Source organism: Sparus aurata, chromosome 3, assembly GCF_900880675.1.
Source record: "Sparus aurata chromosome 3, fSpaAur1.1, whole genome shotgun sequence".
NCBI lineage: Eukaryota > Metazoa > Chordata > Actinopteri > Spariformes > Sparidae > Sparus > Sparus aurata.
This window is the reverse complement of record NC_044189.1, coordinates 19,181,627-19,196,916: the sequence shown is the minus strand read 5'-3', so window position 1 is coordinate 19,196,916 and position 15,290 is coordinate 19,181,627. Positions and strand designations below refer to the sequence as shown.

General features: G+C 40.0%; 1 protein-coding gene across 1 annotated transcript in view; it reads left to right on the top strand.

Moving 5' to 3' along the window:
• The window catches only part of thsd7aa (thrombospondin, type I, domain containing 7Aa), a 185,206-nt gene extending 172,119 nt beyond the window's left edge, over positions 1–13,087 (top strand). Inside the window, exons 26-28 of the mRNA XM_030411820.1 lie at positions 1,156–1,369; positions 2,373–2,460; positions 9,611–13,087. Coding sequence (XP_030267680.1) covers positions 1,156–1,369; positions 2,373–2,460; positions 9,611–9,698 — 390 coding nt within the window. The 3' untranslated portion in view covers positions 9,699–13,087. The remainder of the gene's footprint in view (positions 1–1,155; positions 1,370–2,372; positions 2,461–9,610) is intronic.
• Positions 13,088–15,290: the final 2,203 nt, after the last annotated feature.

Here is a 15,290-nt window from a genome sequence, read left to right as displayed (position 1 = left end):
ATCGGATTTTGCGTTCTGCGCAGGCACGAGATTTTTCCCCGGGGCCGTGAGCTGGAAGTAGATGGACGGCGGCGGTGGCGTCTTTCCTCCGAAATCACCGCAAGAAAGAGCGCCATTGTGCATCTAGAATGTGTAATTATCATGTACACCATATACGAAGTGTACAAAGATGTAGCTTCGTCTCGCTCTTCGTACGCCATCTTTCTTGAATGCCGAGGCAGCTGGTGACGTAAAGAGGTCAGCCGGAGGTGGCCCCGTTAACACTAGTTGAAATGGGCACAGCGTCACCTAGCGTACCGGTGTATGACATGCTTTCGGCAGTAATTCGATTTTCTCACCGGCATGTATACTCGGATAATTGCAGTTGTCCGATTGAGCAGCATAGTCGAACTATGACTGTAATCTGACTAAGATGTGCATGTTAACGCACTGAGTGCTAGACTGTAAAGGATTGCTCATATCGTTCTTCATTGTTCTGAAAAGATTGATTAATTGATTTTAAAACAGGAGAAGGAAGATTTACAGATGATAATCATCAGAGGTTTACACGATCCAGAGCTGATTGATCGTCAACAAGTTACTTAAGATTTTCTTCGTAATCTTCTCTTCCCCCCTGTAGTTTCTCTTCATCCGTTCTTGTTAATTTACCCTATGTGTCTTGGTGTCTTCTTCATGTTTTGTTTGTATTTTTTCACAGACCATCACTCAGGTTGCCCAAAACTTTAGTGGTCATGATGAAAACCCTGCTTTTTTTTAGTCGCCACTGAGCATTGTGGTTGTAGGAAAGTTAGTGTATTACAGTTGTTCAGTCCACCATGCTTCGGATTGATGTCTCAATAACTCTTGAATAGATAGCCATGAAATTTAGCACATGCTCCCCTCAGGATGAATTGTAATGAATCAATGAAGTTCAAGAAGGGCAAATTCACATTTTGGTTAGACTGCTCACATCACATAGACTAACACAACTAGTGACAAATCCGTATAGCTGCTTTCCTAGCCAAAGATATTTAATCTAAAGGGCCTTAATCTTTAAACATACCAAGCTGAAAAGTTTTACAAAAAGTTTAAATTTCTGGTGGCTTCAAAAAGAAGTATAAGGCTGATTTGTCCCTGTCAATGTGTTTAATACTTGTTTTCCATTTCCTGTGTCAGGCGGGAGTGTGTGGCTGCGAGGAGGGCTATACCGAGGTGATGACATCTGACGGCCTGCTGGATCAGTGTACGGTCATCCCGGTGCTGGAGATCCCCACAGCAGGCGACAACAAGGCAGATGTCAAGACCATCCGAGCATTCAGCCCCATACAGCCTGAAGCCAGCTCACCTGGAAGGGCGGGACGCACCTGGTTCCTGCAGCCCTTCGGCCCAGGTGAATAGTCTGACATCTGTCAGCTGGAACTACTTTTTTTTTTTCATAGTGACTGCCATGATGACTGTGGATTTGTAAGACACATACCAAAACAGTATCAGTATGAGTACAGAAATTTAAACATGGTCAAACTAGAAGGATGTATTTTTTGGAGGATATCTGTGTGATTGCTGAGAGCACAAAATTATTGCTTATAATGTGAAATAAGGAGGATTGAAAAGAGGGGTGTTAATCAACAGAGTTTATGAAGGATGTCCTATGACAGAAAGAGAGGAGGGAAGGAAAAAGGATAAAAGAAAGCAAGGTGGATGATGGAAGGGCAGAAGGTTTTCAATTTTGAGTGCTGATAAAATAAAAACTTGCTTTCTCTTATTGTTTCTATATGTAGCACTCCAGTTAGCATCTTTAATGAAATTGATGCACTCACATGATTTTTACAATTTTTTGATCGTATCCACATGGTAGGATTTACTAGGATAAAGGCAAGACATGATGGAAAGCAAAGGAATAAAGGGATAAGGGCACATAAATATGAAACCTTTAAACAAAAAGGAAGATGGAGGGGGAAACAGAATAACAACAACAGTGGAAAAACAACGTTAATTGGGAATTAAGAAAAGGCAAAAAGGGAACAAGACAGAAAAAAATCTATAAAGAAAACAGGGAGAATGGTAGGACATAGTTCCCATGGGTCCTTGAAATCCTTGAAAGTTAGTGAATTTGAAAAGTAGGTAATAGAGGAAGAAAAAAACAGGAATAAAGAAAAAATGGAAAGAAGGAGCAAGGGGTGAAGGCAGGAAATGGGAAGAATGGCAGACAGAGCAGAAGAGGTGATTTGTTGCGGTAACACATCTTAGCGGTAACACAGTGGAAGTGTGGCAGAGAAACGTGGCTGATTTTCACCCAATATTCATGTGTTAAACTCAGATCTCTTTAAAAAATCCTTACAATGTATAGAAGTGTATTAATAGTAAGTGTGTGTGTTGTGTGCTTCTCTGTGCAGATGGGAAGCTGAAGACCTGGGTGTATGGAGTAGCAGCAGGAGCATTTGTTCTGCTCGTCTTCATAATCTCCATGACATACTTAGCATGGTAACTTACATGTTATTACTGGGTGTTCCTGCCGTGTGTTTTGTTTCTGTCATTACATCGCATTCATGTCATTCATTTATTCAGTGAAGTAATGGAGATCATAGTGACAAGGAAGTCTGTTTAAATACACCATGGCCAAGGGTCTTCCTCTAAGTTACGCCGTAAGGATGGATAAATATTGATAAAGTGAAGAACTCTCCAAAAATATAAATGACAAATTACAGCTGATGAAAGTACAACTGAACTGAAGAAAAAAGTGTTACAAATTTGGCCAAGATGCAAGTATAGATTTGACTTCATCAAAGTGAAACTCTCGCCAAAATGCAACCAAGGCTTTTTTTTTGTGAATGTATATGCGAGGGGCACTTTTACGCTAGCATCAAAATAGCTATTTTTAAAACACTAAGAAGGCTCGACACAACATGAAACTTTGCTCGTAGTATCACCAGGGTCTCTACACATGAACACGAGCATTGAGAGCATTGTTTGTGTACACAGATGTTATTAACTGAGAGTTTGTCTTTGCCTCTATTATATTGATTTCAACCACTCTTCTTAATTGGTTCCCCAATGTTATTTAATATGTCACCCCTAAAAAGTGCCCAGTGGAGTTCTGTTGTAGACAAACAAAGTTATGTTTTCATTCACTGTTTCTAATCAAACACCTTAGTCTAACATTTTCAAGCATGACACCTCATTTGTGGTGACAAAAAAGTTTTTGATCAGGAGTTGGGACATCGCCAGCCATGGTGGGGCAGTAATATTTAATGCATTTAAAGGTATGATCTTTTCCCAACCCTCCCCCACGTGGATGTTGCGCCTGTACCAAACCAAACCATAAGCACAGCATAGGGTCAAGATAAAACTGAACCTAAAGAAACGTAAAGATACAACATGAAGTCTCTCAGGTAAATAAGATGGACGTCCTCTTCAGTTGGTTGGCTACACAGAGATGTATATTCTTCCGTTCTGTTTTTCTGTGAGACTTGGCTCAGACAGAGGACCCCGGATGAGGCAATAACAATTGCGGGCTACACTGATTTCAGAGACTTGGTCAAGAGTCATGGTTTTGGTTTAGCAGGCAATGTAGTAGTAGGCAAGTTGTTTTATCTAATCAGGAATTCCAGGGCACAGTAATCCTTTCAGCTTTCAGTTTTCCTTTCATCAGATCTAATTTAGCTATTTAATATTTCTGTCCAACCCATGAATATATGAATATCTGTGTCAGCACAAAACTGTGGCAAACTATGCCGGCTCCTTATGGTGGATTTAACCTGGATGTGACCTCCATTACATCACTGCTTGTGTTAATTCATTTCACATCATTCGTTATTTTTCTTTGAGTTCCCTCATTGTTTGTCACCATCATTTCTTGTTTTTTTCTTGTCTCCACCTCCACCCTCACACTCCGTGCTCAGTTACTGTGGTTGTTGCTTTTGCTGCAAGTCGAGATCTAAGGCCCCATCAGATGGGGTTTACTGGATGGACCCAAACAGCTACACTATGCCTTACATCTGTCCTGCCTGCCAGAAACTAGAGCAAGAAGAGTTACAGCGGCACAGCCAAGTCCAACAACAGCAGCAACAGCAGGAGCAGCAGCAGGAATATGAGACTTTGCTTCAGCAACCTCCAGGATCGCAACAGCCAGAGCAGCAGCAGTCACAGCCAGCCACACCACATCACTTTGAAACTCTCATCACTTAGTCAGGGCCTCACCTCACACCCTTGCAACTCACCCTGTGCCTGATATTTATATGTGCCCAGACACCTCCAGTGCCTGTTAACTCATTTCAGTGGATCACTTCCTGGAGGTGAGATGTGCAGACTGCGTTTTAGAGGTTTGCTCATGAACATATGGACTTATATTCCAGAACCTTGACCTATTCTTTTAAACATTAATAGGGCTAAAGCTACTATTGTCTGGCATTCAATCACATAAGTAATTTGTTAGTACATAGATGCGTCATTCGCATTAACAATTAAGGAAAATACATTCAGTACACCCAGTGTTTACTCACAAATTGTAGTCTTTGTCTGGCTGCATAAGCTTTAAAAGCAGCATGCAGCCAAACTCTTAACTGAAAACTGTTGTTACTGTTATGTTGGTTATATGTGCAGCACTGCCGCGATAGGCTTATGGTGGCAAAATTAAAAAGTTTTTGTTAGAATGTATTTTGTTGGTTTAAATCCTATTGACTCTAAAGGGAGCCAGTTAAATACCCACCATAAGTCTACCAAGTGATATAAACTAAATTCAACAGAAAAGATACGTTCGGTCAAAGATCGGTCATGACTTTAACTTCCGTAAGAGTTTCTCACTGTTAAAACCTCAGAATACAGGGGGCTTTATGAACTGTGTATAGGCCAGCTTTTAGGCAGGTCATGATGTTTTTGTTTTTTTTTGTCCTCTACTGCCATCTTATGGTCATACATACACATTTAATTTCACGAGACACTTCATTGGTTCTAATGGGGAAAAAAAAACAAAAACAAAACATGTGTCCAAAACGTTGTTGGAAAAAAAAAAATATTGTCAACTGGCCTCATTTTAAAACGTGATACAGTATACTGTATGTAAACCTTATGAAGCTGCCTTGTTTACAATATATAAGCAGTTTTTCAACAAATCAGAACAATAGATAACTAGAAGGGTAAAAGTTCTCTTTTCTATGTAATGCAAATCTGCAAGCACATAATATATGTTTGTATATATTTCCAGACATAGTGTTAAAATGATGTCAAAGTGTATTTTTGTGCCTAGCTAAAGGCTTAATTAGGATGCAAGTAAGAGTATATTTCCATAGCCATAGTTTGAGAAAAAAAACATTGTTACAATTGTGCCGGTTCTCCGATGAAACCATTGCCTCCAAGTGCTTAAAACGTTTCTTTATGAAGTTTGCACAACTACAAGTATCAGCTACACCAGACGATTACTGTTTTTTCCCTCTTCTTTATTTAATCATCATCACTTACAATATGTGACATTAAGACAGAAACAGAAAACAGAAATCATAATAATTATTATTATTATCATGATTATGGCTCACATTGTGGCACGATTCCTTTCTTAATAGGGTGATGTATTCTGCAAGACATTAGGTAAATTAATATGATCATAACAACAAAGAACTTGATAAGTAAATAAGACATAATAACATAACAGAAAGTAAATCAAATTACTTAAAAAAGTTCTTGTTGCAGGCTTAATGAATGTACAAAAATACACATGTGTAAACATATGTATTATCTGTCTACACTGACTGCTTAAGTGCATGGCACTCCAAAAGAACCACACCCTAGCATTTGCACAATTAGCCCATTTACTAACCTATATTTTCAGTCTGGTATGAAAGCAAACTTTTACAATTGCAAATAACTTCAATTAATGAATTTACCGGGCTGACTAATCTTGTCAATTTGTTTGTTAATTGAAATGGTCTAGTGATTCAGACTAAATAATTTGTACTTACAAATGTGGCACAGGGTTGTGTCGCAGCAAAATGGTCCTTGGTTTAAATCAAACTTCTTCCCACACCTGTTTGTTTCCCCTGCAGTCCAAAGAAATACAGCTTTAGCAATGGCACTGCAATGTATACTGGCTTTACTGGTGTGTGCTTCATGAAAGAACAAGCCTGTAATTTGGAATTATGAAGCAGAACAAAGTGTTATTATCATTGATAGTATTAGTAACTGTTGGAATAGGTGTCTGAGAACAGCAGTGTCTTAATAGCTTTGATATGGTAAATGGACTTGTATCTCTATAGCGCTTTTCCAGTCTACTGACCACTCAAAGAGCTTTACAACACTTGTTAGATTCACCAATTAACACAGTCATTCATACACTGATGATGGGGGCTGCCATGCAAGGTGCCAGCTGCCAGGAGCAATTTGGGTTTCAGTATCGTGCTCAAAGACACTTCCACATGCAGCTAGGGGGAGCTGGGATTCGTTCCAAACACCTTCCGATTATGAGATGACCTGCTCTACCTCCTAAGCTACAGCCACCCGATATACAGTTTATTGTGTCCTAGTTTTGCCTTTAACAAGCTATATTTATATTTATTTAGCAGGGACTGTTCTCTGTCTGTTACCATGACAGTGTTTCTTATTTGTGAACCTAACTTAACTAGGTTTTGCTCCTGAACTTGAACAAGTCTAAACTGTTGTGTTGCCAGACTATAAAAAACACATATGAGTATTTTTGGGAGGCAAACAACATATTTTTTGTCTTCTAAGTGCTACTGTGTATTGTAAGCTATTGGACTTTGTCAAAATAGTTGAGATCCATTTACTCCTGTCTAATATAAATACCAGTATGTACACACACAGAGACAGTGTCAGAAAAGTTGAGATTCATACACTCCTACGAGACACAAATACAAGAAAGGGACATTATACTTAGTCCTGAAATGATTCTGAAATATATCAAAACTTTGCTTGCTGGATTGTGTTTGCCATAAATTCATAGGAAAGTGTTAAACCATTACATTAAAGTTATGTTGAAATAGGAAGTGAAGAGGAAATGGCAACACGGGATGTCTGTGAAAAATAGGAAGTGTTACACTCAAGGTTCTGTCTGTCATTTTGTCTCTGATGATCATTTTTGACTTAGTATTAACTTTGCAAAGTTAAAGGAGTTGTAAGTTGTAACCATGATGTATTAAAGTTTAGAGATCTAATGAAAACCAGTAAAGAAACGGTGTTGAGCTGAGGTCATGAGAAAGTGTTTAAGAACTGGTCAGGTCAACGTGAGGCCAAAAGGATGTGTCGAAATCTCATCACGCTTCGGGATCTAACAAGTGGCGCCCAACGTGGGGCTATTCTGCGCCGTTGACCGGACTTGGCTCTATGTCCTTCGACTTGCGTCGGCTACCACGCCCGCTTCCTGAAGGCTTTTGTTGGTCTGGTGACTCAGCTCACTCTGGCTGGTCGCCTGGAAATCCCCCTTGCCTTGGCGGATTCCTCTTTCACAGGCGTTTGGCAGAAACCTTCTGCCATTGCACGCCTGCCTCAGGGCGTCTCTCAGAGCAGCGGCTGGCTCTCCGCTCTTGTTCTTTATTCACGTTGTGCGCCACCTGTTAGATGGCGTCCCACAGAGCAGCGGCTGGCTCTCTGCTGGAGTTCTTTTTACGTTGGGCGCCACTTGTTAGATCCCGAGTTTTACCCCTGTCCAGGAGGCACTCGACCAGCTCTCCGTTTAAAGGGTTAGATCCCGAAACCTACAAGAGGTTGCTTAAAAACTGGGAATTTAAATAGGGATTGCTTAAGCTGGTGGTGAGGAGACTCACCTAGCTTCTAACTGCCTGAATCCGAACGTCTACCCTGCTTCCTCTGGTTTGGCACCTGACATGAATAGCCCTTGAGTCAGATACGGCCACCAGCCACGCCCGTTATGGCAGCTCTCCTCTAAATGATCAGTGCACTTGGTATGGTGCTAGGTAACTTTAACTTTAACTATCTTATGTAGGTTTTATTGCATAGACTTTAGCAAGGGCAAAGCATACAGCGTAATACTTATTTCAATTACTGTCAATCATTTTCAAAAATATGTATTGATAAATCACAATACCTTAAGTAACCAATTAAACTAAAAGAGCTGAGGCCTGGTCAGAAATACTTAAATTTAGGTGAGATGGAGAGGGTCAGGTTTTTCCATGGCTTGCCTTTCCCTTCCTGCTGAAAGTCCAACTCCCTGAGGCAAATCACAACCCTGGCCGAGGTCTCGTAACTTCCTCAAAGTCCAAACTTCACTCCAGCAGAGTGAGCAAAAGTACTCCAATATCCAAATTGTAATCCGCAGCATGTTAGCAAAAATGGTTAATCCGTTGTGCTCTTAATTCCTTGGTCTGTTTCTGCTGAAGATTTCTTGAAGTCCTTTCTTCGATGTTAAGGCTGCTCACATTCTCCGTCTCAGGTGTTTCTTCAAGGCTTGAGCGAGTGGAAGAACGAACTTCAGTCCGTGCTCCTCAGGTTATATACACTCTTGCTTCGGACACTGGCTTGGTTTTGTGTCCTTATTAGGACATGTTTTCAGCATCTCTCCATTCACTGGTTGATAACCCCTTGATAAAGATTTCATAACGCTTCTCTCTTGCTTTGGACGGTGGCACGGTTTTATGTCCTTATTAGGACATTTTCCCACCATCTCTCCGTTCAATGACTAATAGTCCCTTGATGACGGCTGACGATTTCATAATGATCCAACACGCCTTGGTCACGGTCAGTGCCCCAAAGCGTGATGAGATTTCGACACATCCTTTTGGCCTCACGTTGACCTGACCAGTTCTTTAACACTTTCTCATGACCTCAGCTCAACACCGTTTCTTTACTGGTTTTCATTAGATCTCTAAACTTTAATACATCATGGTTACACCTTACAACTCCTTTAACTTTGCAAAGTTAATACTAAGTCAAAAATGATCATCAGAGACAGAATGACAGACAGAACCTTGAGTGTAACACTTCCTATTTTTCACAGACACCCCGTGTTGCCATTTCCTCTTCACTTCCTATTTCAACATACCTTTAATGTAATGGTTTAACACTTTCCTATGAATTTATGGCAAACACAATCCAGCAAGCAAAGTTTTGATATATTTCAGAATCATTTCAGGACTAAGTATAATGTCCCTTTCTTGTATTTGTCAGAAAAGTTGAGATTCATACACTCCTACCAGACACACTGTCTCTGTGTGTGTGTACATACTGGTATTTATATTAGACAGGAGTAAATGGATCTCAACTATTTTGACAACTTGTTTCAGTATCTTGAAGATGGTGAGAGGTGAAACGTCTTCATGAAACTGAATCAAGTCTAGTTTAATTACCATGATCTGGATGATTGAGAATCTTTGTAGGACTTGTTCAGATCTGACCGTCATACCTTAATGAAATGAAAGAAAATGAACTTGCTGTCTGGAAGGTAAAATTACATTAAATATACCAAATCAGTTATAGCAAATGTATGAAATGCAAATGATACGTAATTTGGAGTGTTTACTGAGAAAAGTAAGGGAACGTGAAACCATCTTGACTCAGGATGTTTCCATGTTTAATCCTTTAACAAAGGTTAAAGCAAAATTATGTTTAACCACTTGTGTCCAGATTCTCTAAACATTCTTGCCCTGTTGTTTGTTTGTTTTTTCTGTAGCAAAAAGCCAAAGAGGCCGCAACGGCGGCAGATGAACAACAGACTGAAGCCTTTAACTCTGGCCTACGACGGAGATGCTGACATGTAGAAGTCTTCCTGCTGACCACACTGACCTACAGACATTCGTCCTACTGCAGGACACCCACGGTTTTTGTATGGAAACCACATGATGTCAGGGCTGCCGCTGGGCATTGTTCAACCTCCAGGTGGACACCCTGGGAAGATGATTTCTAACAGAAAGAGAAACCTCAAAGATCAAGACACTGAATCCATGTCATTAGCAGCCTTGATGTTCCTGTTCTCTTTTTTTACTTTCCATTTTGATACTTTGCTTCACGAGAGCCTTTATGAATTCTTTACCCACTTCTGGAAGTCTGCCTTTGCTTCTCTGCCATCTACTACTGCCAGAAACATTGAAACCAGTGGTTGGAGAGGTTCACCCAAAAATAGAGATTTTGCTCTAAAAGCACAAATCTTAATGGTCTTTTTTATTAATTTTGTCACTGGCGAGTGGGATCGCAAGAACAGAGAAGGCCAGAAAATAAAATAAATAAAAGTAATTTCAAGAGCCACCATCACTTCTGCCTGCCTTTCCCTTTGATTTTTCAGGCATAATTTTGCACTATATTAGTGCAGCATGATATGTACTTACGTCTAGCTTTGCCATAGGAAACTGCCTCTCTCTAAATACAAGATGGTGTACAGTCTTGTGCTAGAAATGTAAAAAAGTAGACTTTTTTGCAAACAGAACTCACCAATGTTTGTTAATATTTATCTTCTATTACCTCTTCTGTGCGATATGATGGGACGCAATGTAAATAAGACTTTTTCTGTGGGCTAAACTTAACCTTTCTAGTATGTTCAGGTATGCGTCCCAAACTCTGCCTGAGTTTATTAACGATGTCTGACTGTGGCTTAAGATCATGATCTTTTACATTTGTAAATTATTGATACACACCATCATCAACTCAGACTTCAGGAGATACATTAAAAAAACCTTAATTTATGAAACCTTTTGACTGAGATATGAGAAGAAGAAAAGTGAAAACAGAAGATGGAGGATTATTTAACATTCACTCTTGGCTACAAGTATTCAGATGTATAAAGTCAGCTAAAATAGCTGTCATAGCCTCCTCCTGGCTGCATCCCACTGCCTCCTTAACAAATCCTTGGTATTTTGCATGTTTTCAAAGCTTAAATGTCCACACAACTGGCCAAAGGCTGGATAAAGTAGGGGTGCCTGTTGGATTGTCAGTTTTGGAAAGTTACAGAAATAGTAAGACATACTTTTTCCAAGTCTGACATTGCAAAGTGGATATTAAACACCGCTTGACAATCTTACAAGCACAAAACTTTAAGCATACTATGTTTATGGTTGAGGCTCATTTCCAGGTCGTCACCTAGGGATGAGGCTGAACAATCAACATCTTGGACCACCTTTAAGGGCACCTATCAGAACTGCTTGTTGGATGGTTCAAACACCTTCATAAACCCCCTCCCCCAATTCATTTCCAATTTGGGAGTGTGTTTCCAACCATTTCCATAACTTTCCCAGCAATCTGACAGTCATACCCACTTACGGTGGTGAGTGGTCAGCTGTGTAGAGGTACAAAACTTCTCTCTCCTGTTTTTCTCTTTTCTTTTTCTTTTTTTTTTTTTTTTACTCAGCTGTCACTTTTGATATGAACAACAGAGTACAGCACTGTTATCACTGTGTCACTATGAAGTATGGTTGCAAAGCTAAAACTTAAAGGAATTGACGGAAGGGCACCACCAGGAGTGGAGCCTGCGGCTTAATTTGACTCAACACGGAAACCTCACCCGGCCCGGACACGGAAAGGATTGACAGATTGATAGCTCTTTCTCGATTCTGTGGGTGGTGGTGCATGGCCGTTCTTAGTTGGTGGAGCGATTTGTCTGGTTAATTCCGATAACAAACGAGACTCCGGCATGCTAACTAGTTATGCGGCCCCGTGCAGTCAGCATCCAACTTCTTAGAGGCCAAAAGAGGCTGAAAATGTGTGCCATTTTTCCAATATACCACACATATACCACAATATTCCTCCACCTTGTGATGGTCAGCTTTTATTTAAGCTTTTCATACATATGGGATTGTGGCCATTTTGGAACAGTTATTTATGCACACTTTTGATTTGTGACTGAGAACACATCTCATTCTTTCGAATATAACCTGGCGTGAGGAGTTTAGTGAGTCGAATGGACTGTATAGGGCTTTTTCCACTGCACTATCCAAGGGCAATTCCCCTCTTAGCCCCAGTCAAGGGATCTGGTAGCCCCCGGCTGTTGAAGCATTCACAGTGGCATAATCCTAGCACATTCCAAAATGGGCTAACCCCAACCTTGCCGAAAGCTAGGTGACTCTTCTCCAGAGCAGGGTTATCCCGGATCTTGTAGGCTTGTCTATGAAAATCAACACGTTGCTAAAAGCTGCATGTGGGGCCAAAGTAATATTGTGTAGCCCAGGGCTGAGGATAGCCTAGAACGCCCAACAGACTCAGTTTGATGATGGTTATCTTTGATAAGCCATCAAGTTTTTGGTTACAAATATTAGCAAATCATTTGTTTACCTTTTACAGCAATCCCTAAAGTCTGCAGTTATAGATTAAAGTTGTTAATGTGTTATAATCCCATCCACAAGTCTTCATGAGATACCATGTGTTAATTAACTTAAACTGACCTCAAATCCAGTCTTATGTATGCTGTAGTACACCAGGAATCAATTTTCTGTAGATATTTCAGATGGAAATTCCTCCATGTTCACAGCTACAGAAAAGTAAAACGTTTGGAGTTACAGGTTTTATTCAACCATTCAAGTGTTAAATTACATTCCTCAAAGTAAACTCTTCAGTCAAGTAACCCTGAGAGACCGTATCAATGAAGAATTGTGGTGGTCTCCCTATCTTGAAGAACTTTCAGCCCTTAAAGAACTATATCACTCTGGGGGACTTTCGTTGTCCCAAGATGGTGTAAAGTCCTCTCTTTTAATGAAAATTCTGTTCAGGGGGAAAAAATGTTTTGGACTATTTTGAAACTGTACAGTTTTGCCTGATTTAAGCTGAAGATCCAGTCACCCAAAGTGAACGGTGAGACTTATCAATATGAGACATCATATCATTGCCAGAGAATGGCAGTTTGATATTCTGTGGAGTTTGTTGCTAGTAAGTTAACGGAATGTTTATTTTATATTTCTTGGAATATGAGTTGTAAATAAAGTGCTACATATTTCTTTTTTTATTTATTGTTCATGTACCATAATGTGTTTCCTTTTTTACTGCACAAGATGTTAAGCAAAAACAAACAAAAAAGAAAAAAAATGGAGACGTGAATGAGGTGTGGTAAAAGCGACGTTGATAAAATTGTGAAAAACAAAGTCGCTGATGAATTCTGTCTTTTTCCTACTATTTATTTATATGTATTTGACTAATTGCTGATAATAAACAAGGGAACTATTTAAAAGTGTTGTTTTGGTTTTTGGAAGCCTCAGCAGACATTTTTGGAGTCCATAGAAGGTTATGAGTGTTTGGCTCAGTGCACAGTGGTGAGTAATGTTGCCTTCACAATAACAACATCTTGGGTTCGAGACCCGGCTGGGGTAGGGTATGTTACTTTGCTTGGTGAGGGCCCTTCTGTGCATATTTTGCATGCTCTTGAGGTATCTGGAGGACAACACATTCTGACCTACTAAGGTTAGATTCAATCATGACTGATCTACTTAATTTGAATTCAATCATGACCAGTTGATTTTCATTGTGTGAATGAAGGTCCAGGAGGTAGCTTCCAACTGTAAGGGGCCAAAGGTAACAGACGATAAAATGCTTAGCTAGGCTTGACCTGCATGCCAAATAGTGAGAGATGCCTAAACACAGGTCAAACTCCTTTTTGTCTGTTAAGTAATTTGGCAAGGGAACCAATCAGAAGAAGTGGGTGTCATTGGGAAGAGACTCTAAAAAGGCCCTCACAGAAGGAACAGGGGGTGGCACTTGGAAAAACCTCCTAAGAGCAAAGGCTGAGGTTTTGATGGAGCAGAGGGCAAAGCATTTTGGCATTGTTTTGTCCACAGATTTGATAATATCAGAACGTGGCCGCTTCTGATCCGGACTCAAGGCGTTAGATTCTGTTTTAATAAAGATTGCTCTATTATTCCACCCAGCCTTGCCTCCGCAGAATCCTTTATTATCGAACTACACGCCGACACCTTTGAGGAGGAAAGCCCAGAAACTACACTCTCCCGTGCATGCTTGGGTACTCCAGCTTCCTCCCACAATCCAAAGACATGTGAGTGTGTTGAATCTAAATTGCCTGTAGATGTGAATTTATGTGTTTACTTATTTGTACAGAACTGCTGCTAGTTTTGCCTCATAATTCTGTCTGTCTGTGCAACAAATATCTGAACATGACCTTTTATCAAGTGCACAACTAACACAGTGTGGTGGAGTTGAGTGAAATTATGCTCTCCTTGATGGTTAGTGAGTCTGTCCACTTCCATATCTTTCACCTCAGGGGAGCTGAGCACTGGATATCTCTGGTGTCCCAATTACATCATAAAAGCACTCATAACAGCTTTAGAACAACATTCAAGGGCAAACGACTTTGAAATGGGAAACTTGATGTTTTCTTTTCCTTCTCTCCTCACACCACATATTTGATTTAGCTACCTCTCAATAGTAATTCACTTTGATATGGTTTTCCACATGAATGGTTGTTTGTCCTATATGTTAGCCCTGTGACAGACAACTTGTCTATGGTGTAGCCCGGCGCTGGCCCAATGTCAACTGGGATCGGTTCCAGCCCCTGTGAAGGATAAGCAGTTATGGATAAGGAATGCTGAGTACAAAGTACAATTGTCCTGATATCTATTACATAGAGAAACATTTTTGAAAGCTGACATTTTTACATTTAAAACTAGTAATTGTGTTAAATTAACAAATAAACAAATCAGTCCATCTGATAAACGAAAAAAAATATGTCGATGTATGCAGATGTCTCACATCAAGAAGGTTGTGAGCTTGACTCAACAAGCTTGCGTCTTACATTGCTGGATAATTTAGTGTTTAATGGACACACACACACGCACACACACACACACACATACACTCATATATATACAGCTGTTCCTCAAGTTTCCAGTATATAATTGTTTATTAAATAGCATTGTGATAGTGTGAAACATGGCATCAGAACAAAGCAAAAGTGTCAGAAGTCATATTGTTATTCTAAGCAAAGAGGGTCTTTCTCAGCATCAAATTATAGAATAGGCTTCTAGGGAACAATGCATGGAAATATGAAACTCTTTACAAAAAACTTGATCAGTTGTTTTCAAATTACGGTCTGGCAGACCCAAAGTGACCACACCGCCAGAAGATCAATACATCAAGCCCAGGTAGAAAAGCAACTTCATCATAGATACAGAATCTACTAAATAAATAACATAAGACTCCGAACAGCAAAAGTCCTGTCAAAAGAAGATTTTATTGTAGTGGTCAAAAAGGACGAGTAGCAGTATCTAAACCACCTCTCAGGACGGATACAAGGCCAAATGCTTTAAGGTTGGCTAAGAGATACCAGAATTTCACAGTGAATTACTGGAAAAAAGTCTTATTGACTGATTAATTCAAGTTAGGGATTTATAGCAGTACAGAAAGGTGTATGTAAGCAGAAG